This window comes from Silurus meridionalis, chromosome 8, assembly GCF_014805685.1.
Source record: "Silurus meridionalis isolate SWU-2019-XX chromosome 8, ASM1480568v1, whole genome shotgun sequence".
Lineage (NCBI taxonomy): Eukaryota > Metazoa > Chordata > Actinopteri > Siluriformes > Siluridae > Silurus > Silurus meridionalis.
In genome coordinates, this window is record NC_060891.1 from 5294916 (window position 1) to 5315032 (window position 20117).

At 39.7% G+C, this 20117-nt stretch overlaps 1 protein-coding gene across 1 annotated transcript in view; it reads left to right on the forward strand.

Annotated features, from left to right (window-relative positions):
* Positions 1-20117, forward strand: part of ush2a (Usher syndrome 2A (autosomal recessive, mild)) — a 223610-nt gene that overhangs the window by 141434 nt on the left and 62059 nt on the right. The window contains 9 exon segments of the mRNA XM_046855966.1: positions 604-932; positions 1857-1979; positions 2545-2708; positions 3195-3395; positions 10424-10626; positions 10720-10832; positions 13381-13579; positions 16711-16879; positions 17711-17932. Coding sequence (XP_046711922.1) covers positions 604-932; positions 1857-1979; positions 2545-2708; positions 3195-3395; positions 10424-10626; positions 10720-10832; positions 13381-13579; positions 16711-16879; positions 17711-17932 — 1723 coding nt within the window.

Below are 20117 nucleotides of genomic sequence, written 5' to 3' on the forward strand. Positions count from 1 at the left end.
CGTCGGATGAAATTAACACGAGCTCATTCCACATGCCGGTGTCGCGTCCTTCTCAATGCACCACACGCTTAGCATCGTGCTAAAAATGCTGACTGGCGACTGATGAGAAAAAAAAATGGCGTTCCTCTCCTTGTGCAATTCCATCAGAGTTTCATTATAGATAGTGACAGTATCCTTCTTGTTTTAAATGTAATCAAAACAATGGTGCGATTCCGAGTGAAAGTCATCGTGTCTCCTTCTACAGCCATCGTAGACTCCGGCCCTGACCTCAGACACCTTAGCTGAGTGTATATAGAGGAACACTATACATAATGGTGGTGTATATAAGGCTTCATAGTGCCTATGTAAGCCGTTCATAAGGATTAGCATAAAATGTAAAGATGTAAAGCCGAGTATTATTATGAAGTGTTAAGTCAAGAGACATTCATTTGCTATGTGTGTGTGTGTGTGTGTGTGTGTGTGTGTGTGTGTGTGTGGGACCTCATCAAAGGTTTCAGGATTTCAGGACAATCAGGAGCAACTTATTATAAATTCATATTATGAACACAGTGATGTTTTTGTAAGACGTTTGCACTAATGTGTGCATGTGTGTGTTTAATATAGGTAACATGGTCAAGCCCATTGATACCCAACGGAGAAATTGAGCGGTACGAGATCCGGATGCCAGATCCACGTGTATCCCACAATGACACCTCTACGCTGAACCGCACTATCACCGGCTTAGAGGCGTACACCAACTACAGCGTGAGCGTCCTTGCCTGTTCAGGGGGCGGGGGCTTTGTCGGAGGCTGCACAGAGAGCCGGGCCACGCGGGTCACTACGTTGCCGACGATTCCGCAAGGGCTTTCGGAACTCTCGGTCGTCGCCATCAGTGAATCTTTCCTGGCTGTGTCGTGGCAACCACCGTCAAGGCCGAACGGCCCGAACATACGGTAGTCCACATAGGAATCGTAAATGTTGTATTTCCTTTCAGGAGAATGGGCTTGTCAAAGAAGTAAAGTAATGATTTAAGGCTACAGGTGATCATCTGGGAAAAGTGCTAGATTAGTGGCTCAGGCATCGGACCTTGGAGCCGAAGGTTGTGAGTTCAAATCCCAGCCACAGCAAGCTGCCTCTCCTGGGTCCTGAACACCGTAGCTGCTCGGTTGTATGAACAAGATAAATGGAAGTTGCTCTGGATTAGGGTGTCTACCAAATGCAAATCACCAGGTGTAGCTCAATTAGACTACAGTCCTAGAGTATTTTCTCTAAAATCTTTCTTTGCATATACTAACCAGTAAGCTGGGGTCAGCCATGATACCCCCCACTGGAGCACAGAGGGTTAGGAGCCCTTGCTCAAAGGTTTAAGAGTGGCACTTTGGTGATACCAGGGCTTGAACTCCCATCCTTCCAATCAGTAACCCAGAGCCTTAACCACTAGTGTGATGGTAAACAGTTCATATGGCACAAACATTCCCTTGAACACTGCCTAATCCCTTACAAAAGTCCTGCTAATGTGAGTTCTATATGATACTGAAGAATGAAAGTATACACTGTGGAGCTGGAATCCAGCTTAACACTCTTTTTTGTTATTTCTCTCCCTATAAGTGAGTCTGTTTTTGAGCTGATTAGGTGGTAAATAAAGCTCTGTGTTCATGTCTGACCATTAATATTCATGACTCCTTTTCCCTCCAATGCCTTGTTTGTTGAACTAGGCTTATGAAGAGCACATTAAGCCCAGCTCTCATGATTACAGGCGAAATTAGCATTACTGTTGAGCGTGCAAGAGAGGGGGGGACTGGCAAGGCTTGAACTAACAAGAGGATTGTGGGAGTCGAGCAGGCTGTGATTTATCGGGCCGTTTCTCCTGCCCTCAGGTACAAGCTGTTGAGACGGAAAACCCAGCAGCCCCTGGCCTCCCATCCCCCTGAAGATTTCAATCGCTGGTACCATGTTTACGCAGGAGACAAATTGTTCCACGAAGATAAAGGCCTTAGCAGGTGAGATTACCAAAATTAGCTTTAATGCAAACGCTGCCAGTGTGTACAAACCCGGGTTTTTTTTTTTGCGCTCCGATGCCATCTTTTTAATACAGCTCAAAGATACATTAAGCAAATATCCAAAAGAATTAAATTGTTTTCGCAACTAATCTTTCCGGGTGTGTGGTGTGGTGGGGTTTTTTTTTTGCGGTCGAAGACTCAAATACATTTGCATATTACTTTTTTTTACTCTTCTTTTCTCCAGGCTCTAAAATACTGTTAAAGTGCTGTTTTGTGTCTTTTGTCAATTCCCTATTGAAAATGGCATTATATATTTTTATTATTATTATTATGAGCAGTAGTTATAATTATATAAAATAGTTATAATTATATATAATGTATAATTTCATATATATATATATATATATATATATATTATATATATATAAATTATAATTAGTAGTAGTCATTATTTTATTGATTTATTTATCTATTTATCATAACAATAGTAGGATTATGTAACGATTGCAGCTTTAATGCCCTCGTTACTCTCAGGGCCGACTTGATGTTTGGAGTGTTTTTGCAGATACACATGGTACGATTACCAGCTGCTGGTGTACAACGATGTGGGCCACGCTTCAGGAGACGTGTCTTCAGGAGTCACTCTGGCCGGTCCACCGCTCCGTGCTGTTAATGTTTCTGCCCAGAACGTCAACCACACCGCCATTCTGATTAACTGGACCACACCCAGTGAGATGTCTTTTGAAATTTTAACGGTTTTAATGCATAATTTGTGTAGCTCATTCGTGAATGCAAGCCTAAAGGGGAGCAGTTACCTTCTTCAATAGTGTTTGTATAGATTGTTCTGTTCAATAAACAGATGTATAGGGGGTTTTATAGATTAAGAGACTCTGTTTGTTTTTTCAAAAGGTTTAAAGGAACCATTGGTGGACGAAGTTCACAAACCATGTACTTGAGTTAAAGATACACTCAGAAAAATGTGACTCAATTTAAAGTAAAAGTCTCCCTAAATGGAAATATTTCAGTAAAGTGCAAATACACTAAAGAACTACTTAAGTACAGTAGCAAATTGCATTTACTTCGTTACTGTTCGACACTAAAAGGAAATGATTAAAATTACTTTTTAGGGCAAAGTGTCTTAAGCTCACCTGTTGCTCTCTCTTTAATGTACGATATCATCTCTTCTCCCCACTCCACACCTCTCCCACTCTTCAGCTCTGCAGGACCTGCAGGGAAACGTGGAGCTCTATTTTCTCACACTCAGTTCCACCCAAACATTCAAGCTTGACCCCTCTGTGACCTCGGTGCTAATCTCTGACCTACAACCCAACAATGAGTACACGTTCTCGCTGACCGTGTTCAATGGAGCTCACAATATCACCAGTCCGGACATCACATGTACTACTGCAGACGGTGGTGAGTTAATGGAGAAGGGTTGGGCCAGTTTAACCACTCTTGTTACTTTCTGCTAGCTTTTTCAATACCAATAATGACATTTCTGAATGTACTATTTGTGTGTGTGTGTGTGTGTGTGTGTGTGTGTGTGTGTGTGTGTGTGTGTGTGTGTGTGTGTGGAAAGGGGTTATTTAGCTATATGAATGCAAAGCCCACTTCCTGGTCTGTAATTGCTTACTGTTTTTTTTTACTTGAAAATCCTATATACCTTTAATGATGATTTAGATTTCTCAGAAGAACTTCTCAAAAGGTTGCTTCAAATATTGAAGTGTCTCAACGCTTAAATGCACCAGTTTTGTCAGCGCTTAATGGTTAAGAGATCCAATAATGAACTGCACCACTTCCTGGTTTGCGCACTGCACTTGAGGTAACATTGTTAATTGAAGGTTTTTTTATATATTCTTCCAATACAGTCTGTAGAAAAGTTTTCTCGAATGCCGAAATGTGAAAGCAGTCGGCTTTGCTGATTGCATTGACTATTTTCGTTCCCGCTGTCAGCACTTAAAAACGTTTTCCGCTGATTTCCATCAGTCAGCCGTCCTCACATCACTTCAGTCAGACCTGTTCATGGAGATAAAGGCGGCTGAGACCAATCTCTGAATTGATTAAATATTTGCTCTCCGTTCTCTAGAGGCGCACGGAAAACATTTGCGTTTTGACGAAAATTTTTTGATATACCGACCTCTGCACTGTGATCAATAGTAATTAAGTTGTCCCTCTCCCTCACAGTAAAAGTACTGATTCACCGATAACATGGGTATCGGATTAATCTCTACCGCTCCCTCGCTTGCTTTCTCTCGCTCGCTCTCTGACTCATACATCTGCATACACTCTAACACACACCTTCGTGCCGCGTGCTTCGTAGCACACTGCAGGTTACCCCTCGTTGAGTGCGATTGAAATGTCTCCCTCAATCCAGTCTAGAATGGGTTTGCATTAGGAAACCTAACTGGCTTTTCCCTGCAGTGTGTCATAACTTTTCCCTCTGCTGGTCCTATTCCCATAGTAAAATTCGCATTAAAAACATTAGATAATCATTATCTCCCAAATAAAAGCTACGGGCCGTTTAGCTAAGTGCTTTGGATGGTAATTTCATTATTTTACAGCCTAAAGGGCAAACCTACTTTAACAACCGCAATTGAACTTGCAGATCATAGCAAGGCGCCAGGGTAATGTACATGTTAAGAGAGCCTTAATTCAGAAGTTGGACAGGATGGTGTGTGAAGTCTGGCAGAGTGTGAACGTTGCTCGAGTGGAAACGATATGAACAGTACGAGTGAATGCTTCTGCTAGCTGCTCTACAGCTGGGTTTATTGTTTTCTCTCGATCTCTTTATCGAGGAGATTTGTGACTGCTCAGCATAGTTGACTGACTAGAATATAACTACAAATCATCAAAAGCGAACTACAAAATGAAAGCTTCCATATATACAGTGGTGTGAAAAAGTGTTTCCTGATTTCTTGGGGTTTTTGCATGTTTGTAACATGTTCTTGATTGTAAACAGGTGTGGCAGTAATCAGGCCTGGGTGTGGCTAGAGAACTTGAACTCAGGTGGGATAAACTACAATTTTTACAGGGGGGCAAACACTTTTTTCCACAGGGCCATGTAGTTTTGGATTTAGTTTTCCCTCGATAATAAAAACCTTCATTTAAAAACTGCATGTCGTGTTCACTTGTGTCATCTTTTACTAATATTTAAATTAGTTTGATGATCTGAAACATTAAAGTATGACAAACATGCAAAAAAATAAGAAATCAGGAAGGGGCAAACACTTTTTCACACCACTGTATAAAGGTAGGCTAGGGTAGACATGTACTTTTAAATATAAATGTTTTAGTCCGGTGGTTCTCAAACGTTTTTCTGCCATTCCCCACTTTAGAGGGAGGGTTGATTTTCAAATCAATAACATGAAATAGCATCAGTTCAAAAATCTGGAAATCAAATTAAATTAGGTAACATACCCTAACTGACGTTTTTTTACTTGTATTAATGACCTAATTGTTTGTTTGAGTGTGTAAACTTTATCATAAATAAATCATAAAATCGTGCAGTTCAATGCGCCCTACCTGTCATGCCTTTATTATCCACTAGTGGGATGTGGCCCACACTTTGAGAACCACTGTTTTGGTTGTTTTTCGTATGCAAAGTAATGGAAGAAAGCGTTTGGCTGTGGATGTGACAGGAGGTTTACATTTTAGTTGTTTTAGTTATATAGAACTTTTCCAAGGGTGAAAGGATACGTTTAGTTCCTTGTAATTGTAAGTTTATTCCTAATGAGCGAGACAGTGGTGATTGTGGCGAAAAGAAAAAAAACCTTAAGATGGCACGAGGAAGAAACCCTGTGAGGAAGCCATCCTCATCTTGGTGGCACCGAACGTCTATTCTGTTCTGTTCAGTGATTCATTTTTTTAATTCAGAACTGTTCATGCAAACTGCATGCAAGTCATTAGACTGTTGATATCAATTACAGCCCAAATCCATTCTCAAAGTTCTTGAGTTGCTCAATAACTTAAGGCTGTGGATGTGGAAACATTTCCCAGGTGCACAGAGATCCAGAGGGATGATTCACGCAGATCCGAATAAACGGAATAAATGGTCACTGGTACCTCAGGAACCAAAACCGATTATGATTGGGCGATTCTGTTATATGCATCTTTAATGTATCGCATCGTTGGTTATGCATCGAGATGCGAGACATTGTACTGAGTAACCCTCTTATTTAAGCTCCACAATTCTAGTCAGCCATTCAGTTCCAGGATCAACACAAAGATCTCCCAGGATTTTCAGTAAATCTTGCTTTTGGGAGTTTATTTCACCTTAAAAGATACAAAGCCACAGTATGTTTCTGCTGAAGATTTCTATGCCTGTACATTTTATACATTCTGTCACTGAAGCCATTATGTCTACTTCTTTTTATATTTTTATAAAATCCAGTTTTGGAGCGCTCTTAAGAACATGGACCCGCTCATCGTCTTTAGTATGGGAAGATGTACCATTAAACCATTGTACTTTTATACCATCCTGCTGTGCATTCAGTGCCACTTTTACGCTGTGCTACTACTTTACACGACTATAATATTGGCAAAAGTTTGCAGACACCTAGTCATAAGTATGGTTGTTCTTTTTGAGCATCGCATTCCTCATTTAGTCCCAATTCCACTCATCTGAGAAGATGTTCCACTTGATTTTAGAGTGTGATTGGGGACATTTGTGTTTATCAGCCACAAGGATGTTAGTAAAAGTAAGTAACTGATGTAGGTGAGGCGAGGAGCTCTGGGGTGCAGTCAGCGTTCCAATTCATCCCAAAGGTGTTCAGTAAGGTTGAGGTCAGAGCGCTATAACAGGCCACTGAAGATCTTCCTCTCCAAACCACGGTAAAGCATATCTTCATGGAGCTCACGTTGTGCACAGGGGCATTGCCATGCTGGAACAGGTTTGGTTTTTCAAGTTGAAGTGAAGGCAATGTTTTATTACAGCGCATCCAAAGACGTCCTAAACAATTGTGTGCCTCCAGCTTTGTGGTAATAGTTTGCAGAAGTAACACATATGGCAGGAAAGGTCAGGTGGTTTTTTTTTCCAAATAGTATATTTATCCTGCTTTGAGGCTAGAAGAAGTGAGCCTCAAGTTCAAAGTATGAGAAGATTCCTTTTGATGGTACACCATGGTCGGTCTCCATGCAAGGCGGATTGATACTTATACCTTGAACCATTAAAAAGACAATGAAAAAATTAATTTAGTCTGAAATTCAGTTGTTGTTGTTTTTTTGCAAGCACTCTGCTATCAAATTCGCAGTTCTGACATCCAGACTGAACCAGACCATTTTATTCTTTTCTCGGGTGACGGATCAGGTGACTGGGTCCCTGTGTTAGATTATTTGCCCTGATTTTAACCTGTAACTGTGGCATCTTTCACCAAAACTCCTCTTTTTGTGTCTTTCAGTGCTTTTTCACAAAATGCAAAGGGCTTAAAAGCACTCACACTGAACCATATGTAATATTGAGCTAAAAAAAGAAATGGTGTGTGTGTGTGTGTGTGTGAGAGAGAGAGAGAGAGAGAGAGAGAGACAGAGTAAAAAAAAAAAAAAGAGCAGTATATGGTGCTTTGTAGGACACTGGAAAGCACCAGTGTAGGCAGCAGGAAGAATCCCCCAGACTGGCTCAGTTAACCTCCTGCCCCCTGGTGCAGTACTCCATTCCCACCACGCTCTGTCAGGACTGATTCAATTTACCCACAAACCGTCTGCTGGGACCTCCCCAAAACATAAAGAGAGAGAAACAGGGAGAGAGAGAGAGAGAGAGAGAGAGAGAGAGAGAGATATACAGATACAAAGCCAGCATTCTGTCAGTTTTTGTTTTTATGTCTATGTCAATTAAAAACAGAGGGTTGCACAGTCAACACGTTGCCCATCTCATGTTCTCGGTATCGTACTATATGTTGTGATATAGCACAGCTGGATATTCCAGCTTCATGTTTTTATTTGACGTACGTCACTGCAGCAACGAAAAGTCAGTTTGTTTTAATTTTTCTGCCTATACTTTTTTTTTTCGTGACTTGGCAGGTCAAGCTACATGAGAACGACGACACAGCATTTGTCTCAACAACGATAATCCATTGTCCACTGGTGTAATTATACAGTATATTCGGATAATGGCGTTAAAGTTTGTAGTTTAGTTGCTAAGGCATCCGGCTTTGGATCTGAAGGTCCTGAGTTCAAATCCCAGCCGTCCCCAGATGCAGGGGGAGATCTGGAAAATTATTTTTGGGGCTGGCATAAGAATTATGAGGGGTGGCACCAATAAAGCAAGCATCCTTGCATGGTTCATGTTGATTCAAAGAATGAGTAGTTGGTGTATATTGTACATTGGGGCACACATTTATAAAGTGCTCTATAATCAATGTATAGGCGATGTCAAGTTTCATTTACTAAGCGATGACAAACAATTCAGATTATATAGATACAAAGCCTCAATGTATCAGTTACTGGTTTACTTAAATCAAAAACATATAAATAAACAGAAATCAGATTTAAAAAACATTTAAAAAATTTAAATCAGCATATCGATTGACGCCGAGAAATGTGCTGTCACGTGACTTCACTTTGTCAAAAGTTTCGACGATCCTGAAGACACAAGTTACTGAACAATGCTCTTTTTTAAATAGTTGAGTTAGTCATTAAAAGACGCGAAGACAAAAATCAAAAACAATGATGCAAATGCTTCGTTAAAAGAGCTGAACAGAGGCATTTGTTTGTAATCAGGACGGTTGCATTGCATGTGTTTAATTCACTAAAAACAAAGCAGTTAATAGGAGTTGTTTGTTCGGACTGTGCTTTAATAGATTTTTGATATTATTTACAGGTATATGGATCATTACATTGAAGCGCTACTGAGGAAACTGATTACATTTATATTTTATACATTGGGATACCAGTTCTGTGCTGGCAGATGCGGTGGCAGTGCTTTTTCTTAGAGTGGCATTTGCCACCCCATGCCACCCCGGTCGATCCGCCCCTGCCAAGATGCTACTCCTGGGCCGCTAAGCAAGGCCCCTCCTGGGCCCTATAGCACTTTATTTGTATAATTAGATCAATTGAATCTGGATGAGAGCGTCTGACAAATGCCGTATTGTGTGTATATATATAATTAGCCACAAATAACATTGAGGTGCGAGAAATTGTGAACACAGTAGAGTCATGGTCCTTGTATCGTTGACTGCTTGCTAGCTAGGGGTAGCTACATTTGCATTTATGGCATGTGACAGATGTTTTATCCAGAGCGAATTACATTTATCTCATTCATACAACTAAGGAGCTATGGGGTTCATTGCCTTGCTCAGGGGCCTGGGAGTGGCACCTCGGTGTAGCTTTGGTTTGAACTCCCAACTTTTAGCTCTAAGTCTAATGCCATAACCACTAAGCTACCACCTTACCTGCTTGGCAACCCAACAAAATGTAGGTCAGAAAAGTGGCTATTATCACTCCCAATTTAGGGGAATATGTAAATACTTTCCTGACCTTGGGTATCTACTTTCACACTATAGTCAAGTGGCTTGGGGCTCCTGTGTTTGATGCTGGCTGGTGGTGGAACTCTAAATGATAATCTAGAGACAGTATATTCAGTAGGCCCAGGGTAATCCAGGATCATTCAGCACTTTCCAGACTTGCTACCATCTTATACTGGAACGAAAGTGTATATTGTGGTGTACACTGTGGTGGTACTTGCTGCCACTCTGAAACTCCTACTAGCCACTTTTTTGCGAATTGCCATTCCTATAGAGTTTTCAACAATATTTACATTTTATTTTAGTGCATTTGGCATCTTTTGCTAGAATTAGGAGCCTCAATCACAGGATTGCAGGTGCTGTATCATGCTGACCATCACTGTCTGGAAAAATAAAGGCAAGTAAATTGTGAAGAAACAGCATTGTGGCTCCGAGTCCAGGGAGACCTCATTTAGCAAGAATCATTTTTTTTTTTCGAGGAATGGAATCTACCCAGGGTTGAAACGGGTCGATGAGGTGGTTTGAGGGCGTCTGAAGAACCTCTGTGTGTGTGTGTGTGTGTGTGTGTGTGTGTGTGTGTGTGTGTGTGTGTGTGAGCGCGATCACGAAGCACTCTTCCTTTTTGAACGAGACCTTAATGTGACTCAGACAAACGAGTCATCTCAAAGAGTGATACACAAGCAATGCAAAATCTCAGAATTGAGTAGTTTACCTCTCTACACTCTTCTAGTCCGAGTCGCTCGTTCTTTTTGTAACATTTTATATTATTTCTGATTAAATGAACTTATTGACTCAACAAAATGATTCGTTCGTTTGAGGACCGTGAGACAAAGAACCAAGTCACTGAAATGATCCAATCTTCCCATCACTACTACAGCCAATGTATTTGCATAAAAATGATTCTAACCATTCTAACCAATTAATTATGATGTTTTGCACAAAAAACAGATACTGATCACGTTCTTTCTTTCCATTTTTTTTCCCCAGAGCCTGAAGGAGTTTTTCCGCCCGAGATTGTGACCCTGAACAGTACATCCGTACGGGTTCTCTGGGCAGCTCCTCTGGTTCCTAATGGAGCCATTACGCACTACTCTGTGTTTCTGGATGGCCGGCTGTACACCTCGACTGACAACACATCTGGATCGCTGGAGCTGGGAGGCCTCCAGCCTTTCACCGTGTATGATGTTCAGGTCTGGAAAAAAATTCGTTTTTTATTTTCTGATGTGGAACGTTGGAAGTTACTACCTGAACCCTGATTGTGCTTCTCTGTTCTGGGTGTTTAGGTGGAGGTATGCACAGTGTATGCTTGTGTGAAGAGCAACAGCACCAAGTTAACAACCGTGGAGGACATGCCAGCTGACATAGCAGCACCTAGCATCCGAGTGCTCAGTTCCAGGTGAGCTACACCTTTTCTTTTGTTCTAAAATGACCAAAAAATAAGCACATTTGGGATTTTTTCCATTAACCAGACTAGATATAGGAAATAATGCCACACTCTTTATTTTGTTCTGTGATTATCATTCTTCTCTGAACCTCGTGTCCTGAGTTATATATGCACAATCAGCTTGTTTAAAGCACAGGATCTGGTGTGCTGTCATTACCCATAATCCCCACCACCAAGAAGTCCTTACCCTGCCATATCATATTGCTGTTTTGCTGCACTTCCTCTCCCTATAGACTACCTGATCTATTGGCCTGACGTTGCTGCCTGCGGCTTACACATGCCCCGAACAATTCATTTATTTGCCATGCTAGATTTGCTAGAGTGGACTTTAATCAATAGGTAATTCATTATTTCTGTGTCGGGTGGCGTGGCGGACGGAGCCCAGAGTGACTGAATCAACACCACGGCTTAAGTTTTGATTGAAATTTGACAAGTGCAGCGGCTGATGGCTTACTTCTCTTTCTAGTGAATATGAAATTCAGCATTTTTTCCCTTCATGAGGGATTAACGCTTAACAGAAAATAACATCTTTCGTGAAATAATGGTACTCGGTTTGAATTCCTGACCCAATTTCTTCACCTGCAGCATTTATTATTTCCTTTTTTATTTTTTTGTCTCATATTTTTGCATGTCAGCGTTAACGTGATTTTTTTTCAACGTAAAAGAAAACGATCACATTTAAAATCGTCATCAAATAATATTAAAATGATTTAATGTTTTCATTTTATGAATTGATGCAGCACACATTTCTGTTTGACCATTTTTATTACAAATAAATAATTATATTTATTTAAATTTAAACTTTTTTAACTGACACACATTTAGTTGTCTTTTCTATAATATATACAAAATATTAATAATCTTTGCTGAACATTTTTTTTAATCACCAAATATTTGTTTTACTGATGCACCAAGTCTTAAATCAAGCACCAAAATCCGCCGTGGTGCACACATCCGGCGATTAAAACCGTCCGTGTGGAAACATAGCAAAGGTTCCAATTTAAAACAACATAATTAATAAACGTATATTTGCATAAAGCATCCATATTTGAGTATTAAAAATCTTGAAAAATATTCATTTAAGGTACATTTAGAAAAGATACAAATGTGCAATTTAAAGTTATAAATTTTTTTTTTTTTGTGATGCACATATTTGCATAATAAAAAAAAAAAGATTTATTTATATATAATTATTAGTAGATGCAATATACTTTATATGATTTGGAAAGTGACCAATAATTTATGACCATTATTTGATATGTAGATCGATAACTGTTTCTCGAGGGCGTTCTCTCGGCACCGCTGCTGCTACGTGAATATGACGTATCACAACACTACGGAGACCGAGGCATGTCCTGAGAGTCACATAGAATACAGATTAACATGGCAGAGGTAGAGCTGTAACTTTCTGAAGACACAACTGGAAAAGGACTTCTGGTTATTTTTCTTCTTTTCATTTTTTTATTTTTTCTTTGCAGATCAAAGACCTGTTTGAAAAATGGCCACACGTTAGAAGTCAGAAGGCACTATGATTTGAAATAAGCATTATGTAAAATTGGTGAAACATATAAAACCCACTAGTTTCATTGTAGGAGTATTTTTAGAATCGTTTTATCAATAGCAAGTCTTTTCAAGGGAGTGTGCATTTGTTGTGATATGTTATTGCACCATAAATTGTATGACGGATTCATGTTCCCATTTTCAGATATCTTATTTTATGACACCAACGCTTTATTTCGTGATGGGTGCTAAAAGTTCTCTGCGTTTTATTTTTCATGGCTTTTCAACCTGTGGGATTTCAGAGCATAATAATTAGGTCATTGCGGCACTTTGATAAAGGAGCCCTGCAATCCGAACTGGTATTAATGGTAAGCTTTTGAGGGCGCATTTGTTCTTGAATCCCCACAGAGGCTGATATCTCCTTATTGTGGAGATAAAATGCATACTTTCTGTGCATTTTAAAATTAGGTAGGCAGGAGAGAAAAAAATACACTTAAAATGATTATTTTTTGATTAATTCACTTTGCTAAATATTGCATTCAAATGCCAGCAATCATATGTTGAGAATAGAGAATACAGGATAAAACTTCCTGTTCGAAAAGCCGTGTTGCCCAGGAATCTCTGGCTTTGAAATGAAGCAGTTCTGCTCGTCTTATGAATGGAGAGGAAAATCAATATCAGAAGTGCATCGAAAAAAAAAAAGGAGGAAGCATGAAAGGCTGCTCAGACTCTATAACTCACTGTACAGTTCAGAATCTGGAGCAAGAACTGGACTATCTGATTCTCCTGGTGCACTGGATTTGTAGATCATTTTGACTTTCAATTACAGTGATGAGAATGATAGAATGATGGAATCTCTGGAGATAAAAGTAGGATTTGTGACATTTTTTTTCAACATTCTAATTTACAGTCTAACATGAACACGTGAAAATGCCAGTTTATTTATTTGTTTATTGGTAATGTATAATCATAGACGATGCGTCTGTTTTGCATCTCATAGATCTGTCAGACTGGAGTGGTCATCACCTGGCCGGCCCAACGGCATCCTGGGAGGCTACGAGATCCACCGCAAGACCCTGAAGCCTTGTAAAGAGCTCCAGGCCGAGCAGGCCGTGTTTTCCCAGACTCGGTGCTCGTATTTGCAGTGCCCTATAAATCAGGACTTTTGTGGAAATTCCTGTTACCGGCCAGAAGAGCAGGTTATTACATATGTCTATATATTATATACAGTGAAATTACCTAAAACAAGTAATTCACATTTTTTGTTGAGTTACAGTGCAGTACCCCTTGAAAAAGGAACCATCAAAAGGAGAGAGTCAAAACCTCGCGATTTATTGTTACTCGCGAGGGGGCATAGAACGTAACCCCCGCGAGTATCAAGGTTTCACTGTATATCTATATTGTATATTGCATCCGACTTTTAAAAAATGAGTGTCTTATGAGTACGGTATACACTAATCAGTAATACACTAATCAGTAATACACTAATCCGTTGACATCACTTTTTGACACACTGGGTACCCCTTTGCCGTATTTTTTTTTTTTTTACTCAATTCAATTCTTTTTTATTTGTATAGCACTTTTAACAATGAACATTGTCTCAAAGCAGCTTTACACAGATAATAAAAATGAAAAAGTTTTTTATAAGTAAGTTTGTCCCTGATGAGCGAGCCGGTGGCGACTGTGGCAAGGAAAAACTCCCCGAGATGGCATAAGGAAGAAACCTTGAGAGGAACCAGACTCAAGAGGAAACCCATCCTCATCTGGGTTTATTGCAGATATATGCTGTTGCTGGGTGCAGTGATGGGGATCAGAAGCAAACTGTAAAGTGTAACATGCTGGGAATCCAATAGACTTCTATAGAACTCTGAACCGGAGCCTGCGGCATCAAAATGGTACTTGTTATGTAAGCGGACTGCCCCAAGGTCAAATTTATCTCTCTCTAAAACTGATTTTTCATTTTAAAAAACAGCGAAACAGGGAAACAGCATTCAGCAACATGTTCTCACTCCCAACTAGCCCTAACCCTGCATGTTAAAAAATTACGCCAAAGGGGTACCCTTGGCGTAAAAAATTACGCCAAAGGATCCTGACAAGCGCGTCCGTATGTGATGAGTTGGGAGTGAGAATGTGTAGGCCAATCATGTGGCATAAGCGTGATGCATGGAATTGTGATGATATAAGACAAGAGCTTTAATTCATATTCACAGTCAGCCAGGAACAATGATTGGACATTCGGTGCCATCCAGATGAGAATGGGTTCCCTTTTGAGTTAGGTTCCTTTAAGGGTTTCTTCGTTATGGCATATTTTTCTTTGCCACATTTGCCACTGGTTCGCTCTTTAGTGATAGACATAAAATCATAAGGGACAAACCTATTGACACTAAATTTACATGAATTTAAACCAAATTTATAACCTCTATCGCTGTAATATCAAAACAATATCTGCTAATAGCGCTATACAACTAAAAATGAATTGAATTGAATGGAACACAGTAGAAAGTCGATCAGAAGAATCCTGAGTGGATTGTATTGTATGGAGTACGAGGTGGTACCAAAAAGTTTCGAGACTATCTCTGTTTACAAGAAAGTACACACTATCACCTTCTAAAGAGTCCCCTTGCGCAGCAATACAGCTCCCCCAGCGTTCCTGCCACTTCTGGAATGTGTCCCGAAAGTCTTCTTATTGAAGTTTGTCAAGCACCTTATCTGCGTATGTCTAGTCGTAGCGTTAAGTCCAACGTATGTCATGTCAAACATCTTAGTGGCAGAATTGCCCAGTATTTCACGTTTGCTTCTTGTTCTGAATTTGCTTTCCACAATGAAATCACAGACGTGGTAACACATGATTGCAATAAAACCAGTTAGCACCTTTATCTCCAGACCTTTTGATCCCACCTCATAACTGTCTGGTTTGGATGAAGCTTTCCTAATAAAATGGTCACTGAGTGTTAGATAGTATCTGAAGGATTTGCAAGTTCTTTTTTTAAATACATTTGACTCACCAAAAGGAAATTTGTTTCAAATAATAGCTCAATAGGCAGTTTAACCGTAATCCACATTAACTGGCTTGTAACTGGAATAATTAAGGCGAACAAATAACGTTGCAATTCCTCACCTGCCATTGTGAAATGTTGTGATAATAGATTTCAATCTACTACTAACTAGGGTTATTAAGCGGCTGAAATTCGCTCGTAGGCAGTTAAAGATTTTTAGATCGTTACCTGTAAGAGCCTCGGGGGGGTTAGAGGCTAAGATTTAAGTAAAATACTCCTGCGTTGAGGACGCAATGAGGCATTTTGGCATTTTAACACAAAAGCTTTCACGGCCCGCAGTTGTTTTCAGGAAATAGATTAACTTGTCTCCTGCAATTGCTGCAGTCCTGATGTTATTGAAACGCTGCCAACTTGGCAAGTGAGCCCGAGCCATACGTCTCCCCCCAGCTCGAGAGCAGACAGTAATGCTCTGGAGGCCCGGACACAAAAGAATACAGCTCAGGAAAGACGAGCTTACCGTGTTCGACAGCAGCCGTAGAATAGAGATGATTCAATGGGGCCTACAGAATGAATGTAACAGAGCCATCTGCCAATTTTTCCTTGTTGTATAGGCCTGATATAACCATTACACAGTATGACTGATTCGGAACTTGTTTTTTTTGTGTGGTTTTTGGTTTTTCTAGACATTTATAGAGAGGAATACACAAATTCGATCTCTAATCATCAGCCATGTTGTCAGAATTGTTTTGTCCTTGAAAACTGTGACAAATTCTCATTTAGGGTGTGTTTCTTGGTGTTGAATGGTTTTAGCTTATATTGTTATTTGAGGTTAAGAAATTTTAGAGGTTGTGAATTTTACAATCTGTTTTATGTCAAAAGTTGATCCTTTTTCACTCCGGGGTACATCAGAGCGATTCTTACGTTCTGTTTCCGGCTTGAAGACTAGCCAAAAGGTAAGGACAATGTCAGTGGCTTGGGGCAACACAGGCTTTTTTTTTCAGGCTCCACCAGACTATAGTCCCAAAGCGGGAGGTAAATCTATCCTGCCCTGATTTCTTGCCAAAATAGACAATGAAGTGTGGCTAAATATAGCTTGGCAGTGGGAGTAGGCGGAAGACGAGCAACCCCAGGGCCACACCGCTCCCTGAACCTCCACGAGCCTCCATGAGAGGGCCTCCTCAGGGGCCGAGACATTGCCACCTCCTATCTTCTTAAATTTCCTTGAACTAAATAGAAACTTTTTTTTTTTTACATTTATTTTTTTTATCAGTTTAGAGAAATGTATATCCATTAAGGTGTAAATCCGTATAACGTTGCATCCCTCTTTTGTGTAGGTGTGTTGTGAAAAGACTATACACAGCTTTAAAGAATCCCACCAGTGTTGTAATGAGCATTACGTACCTGCTGTAAATGACTCGGTGAGTGTGTGCTGTGGAGGGAGATTACACAGGCTTCGACCACAATACCAGTGCTGTGGAGAGTATTACGTCCTCATCCGTCCAGGTACATGTGGCTCTTACACAGGTCATATACACGTCAAGATATACATCTTTATATATATTTTTTAATTACAGTAAATATCACTTTTAAAAAGTAAATGGATTCTAGCTGTGTAGAAATACATACAGGTAAAGAAATTATAAAATTATGATTTATGGGTGTTAATATACAATGATTAAATTATAAAAGAAATACATTTTTAACCATGTATAACAAAAATAAATGCTTAAATACCTGAACAGATAGATAGACAGATAGATAGACATACGGACAGACAGACAGACATACGGACAGACAGACAGACAAATTTTTGTGTAAAAAGTATGTAAAGAAAGATATACGAGACATTGAGACATTATATATAATTAGAGAAAGAGAGAGGGAAATTTTTATGTTTATATATTTTAGATATGTTTGTGTGTGTGTGTATTTTATATATAAATAAAAGCTTTTTATTTATTTGTTTATTTATTTATTTATTTATTTATTTATTACTTAAGTTATAATCTTGTTTGAATATATATATATATATATATATATATATATATATATATATATATATATATATATATATAAATATAATTATTATTATTATTATTATTATTATTATTATTATTATTATTATTATTATTATTACATTTATTATTGTTTAGCAGTTTTTTAACACGAATTGAAAAATTTTGGATTGATAAACACATTTCAAATATAGGTCTGATGTTCCAGAAGAAACCATGTGGGATACAAACTTTAGCACACCAAACAAAAATATTCTTCCCTAAAGACCGCTTAGTTTGAGGATGTTCCTCAACCCCACTAACCCCCCCACTTTTCCAGGTGAGGTCTGCTGTCCGGATTCCGGAGGTTTGCGAGTGTCGATCGGTTTCGGCGATTCGTGTTGTGGGTCGAAACCCTTCTCCTCCACGGTTGGTCAGATCTGCTGCGAAGGATTGCTTCATGACGGTTACAGATCGCAGTGCTGCGGAGGAAAGCTGGTCTCAGAAGAGGCGGCGTGCTGCGGAGACGCGCACAAAGGAACGCCGTACCCTCCTGTGTTAGGTAAATCCTTGCTTTACAAACTTTCCTGTCCTGCCCTGTCCATGTCCCTGTGTGTCGATGATCAAAAAGAAACATGGTGACTGTTTATTGTGACTTTAGTGCACAAAGTAAATGTAGGACAGTGAAACTTCCCACTGGCTTTATCTGAGCCCCGGTCCTTGGTGACTTTCTAATGACAATGTGGCAAAGTGTCAGAGGAGCTGAACCCTTCTGGGGTCACTCCGACTCCGTCCCTCTACCCTGCCGTGCCATGCTAAAGCAGGCACCTAGGCACAGATGGACCAAACGGGCACAGGCCCCCAGTGTCAGCCATCTTTGTCAGGCGGGATGATGGAGATGCACGCATCCACGCACCAACCAGAGTCGTGCCAAGGCCACAGCGTGCTCCCAGGATGCAACAGAAATAATGGCCACCATGAGGTCAGTGACATCAGTGTATTTATCATGCGCATCACCCTCTCCCAGTCCTTTTCATGGTACCTCTGGGGCTGCCGCAATCATTTTCAGCTGTTGGTTAATCATCTTGTGCATGATATGCGATTATTCAGCTCTGTCCCTTCTCTCAGTGTCCTTATGTACCTTAGAATAAAAAATAAAAAATAAAAAATATTCGGCACCCTATTATATATAATAGCGTAATTTTAACATCGGAAAAAAAAGTTCCCAGACACGTTCTCGTTCTCCTCCGATGATAAAATCCTCTTCTCCTCCTTTCTTGAGTTCATCCTCTAAAATAAGTTTGATGAAAAAGCCATCCTTCATTAAGGCGTCGGCGTCCTGGAGAGAGCATATGTTATGATGAATAGTGCCGTTAGGACGACTAAAGGCCATTTGCCCGTTAGGCTGGCCGCCGGTGCGCGGTACCGCGAACTCACACCGCGTCCGCCGCACACACTCTCAGCTTGCTCTTTTACCGAATTAGCTACTTAACCTTGATAAAGACGCGCCTCTCCGAAGATTTCCTTATTAGAGATGTTTGGGAAAGGAAGGATGGATTCCTGTGGCAAAAGAAGTTAACAACCCAATAATGTATAGCATCTGGTCCGGGTGCTAGCTTGGTGAAATAAAAATAGTACATGGAGTATATGAAGCGGATAAAATAATTCGTGTTTATAGAGTTTTACCGATTCATTACATACAGCTGATTTAGATTTCGCAAAAAAAAAAGATCAATCATTCCCCAGTTCCCCCTATTTCTCTGCTCATAATCTGTGACTTTGCGCTGTTCTGAAGCACATTGACTTTGAATAAAGGCATCACGCTCCTCCAGATTGGGAGAAACGGGCCTTTTTTTTTCGAAGGAGGTCCTGCCGAGCTCCAGCTGATGGCAAAGAGAAATGTGATTACAGAGTCCCCAAAGTACGATCTATCACACATTACACTCCATTCTGTCAGGAGCTGCGGCTTGCCGGCAGGAGGGAGACGGAATTGTGGGAGACAGCTATCAGCTGTTTGAAAAGCTGCCCAGACATTTGCCTAAGATCCAGTGTGAAACCAAAACAACATTCCTGAAAGGGAAAAAAGAAAGGAAATATTTAAAAATTTATTTATAAATATGTAATATTTAATACATATATAAATGCATATATAAAAAGGGCTATCAAAATGTACACGCAAATTCATTTTAATGGCGTTACGAACGCAATTAATGCAGAGCGCATTTATGTTTGACCATTATTTTTCTGTGAAAAAAAATATAAAAGAGGCGAAATTTAAACTTCGACACAACGCACAATTATTCACGACTTTCTTTCTTTACTCCGATGTAAAAAAATGTAATAAAAAAAACTCCAACAAAAAAAAAAAATTTTTAATCACTAAACATTTGTTTTACTGATGCGGCAAGTCTCAAATAAAGCACCAAAATACACCGTGATGCACACATGCGTCAATTAAAACCGTCCGTGTGGAAACATTTCAAAAGTTCCGATTATAATTTGAAACACCGTAATTACTTTCAAACATTTTCAAGAATATTTTGTCTTCATGCTGCATGTTGAGTCTGGTTTCACTAATAATAAACAAACATTTGCATAAAGCATCTATGTTTGTCCATGCTCATATATCACATAAAATATATATATATATCAGCATAAAAGTTAATGATGTAAAGCATCGATGTAAAAAAGTGTGCATCGAATACAAGTCAAAATTTTTATCATGATGCCTTGTTTTTAACATACTT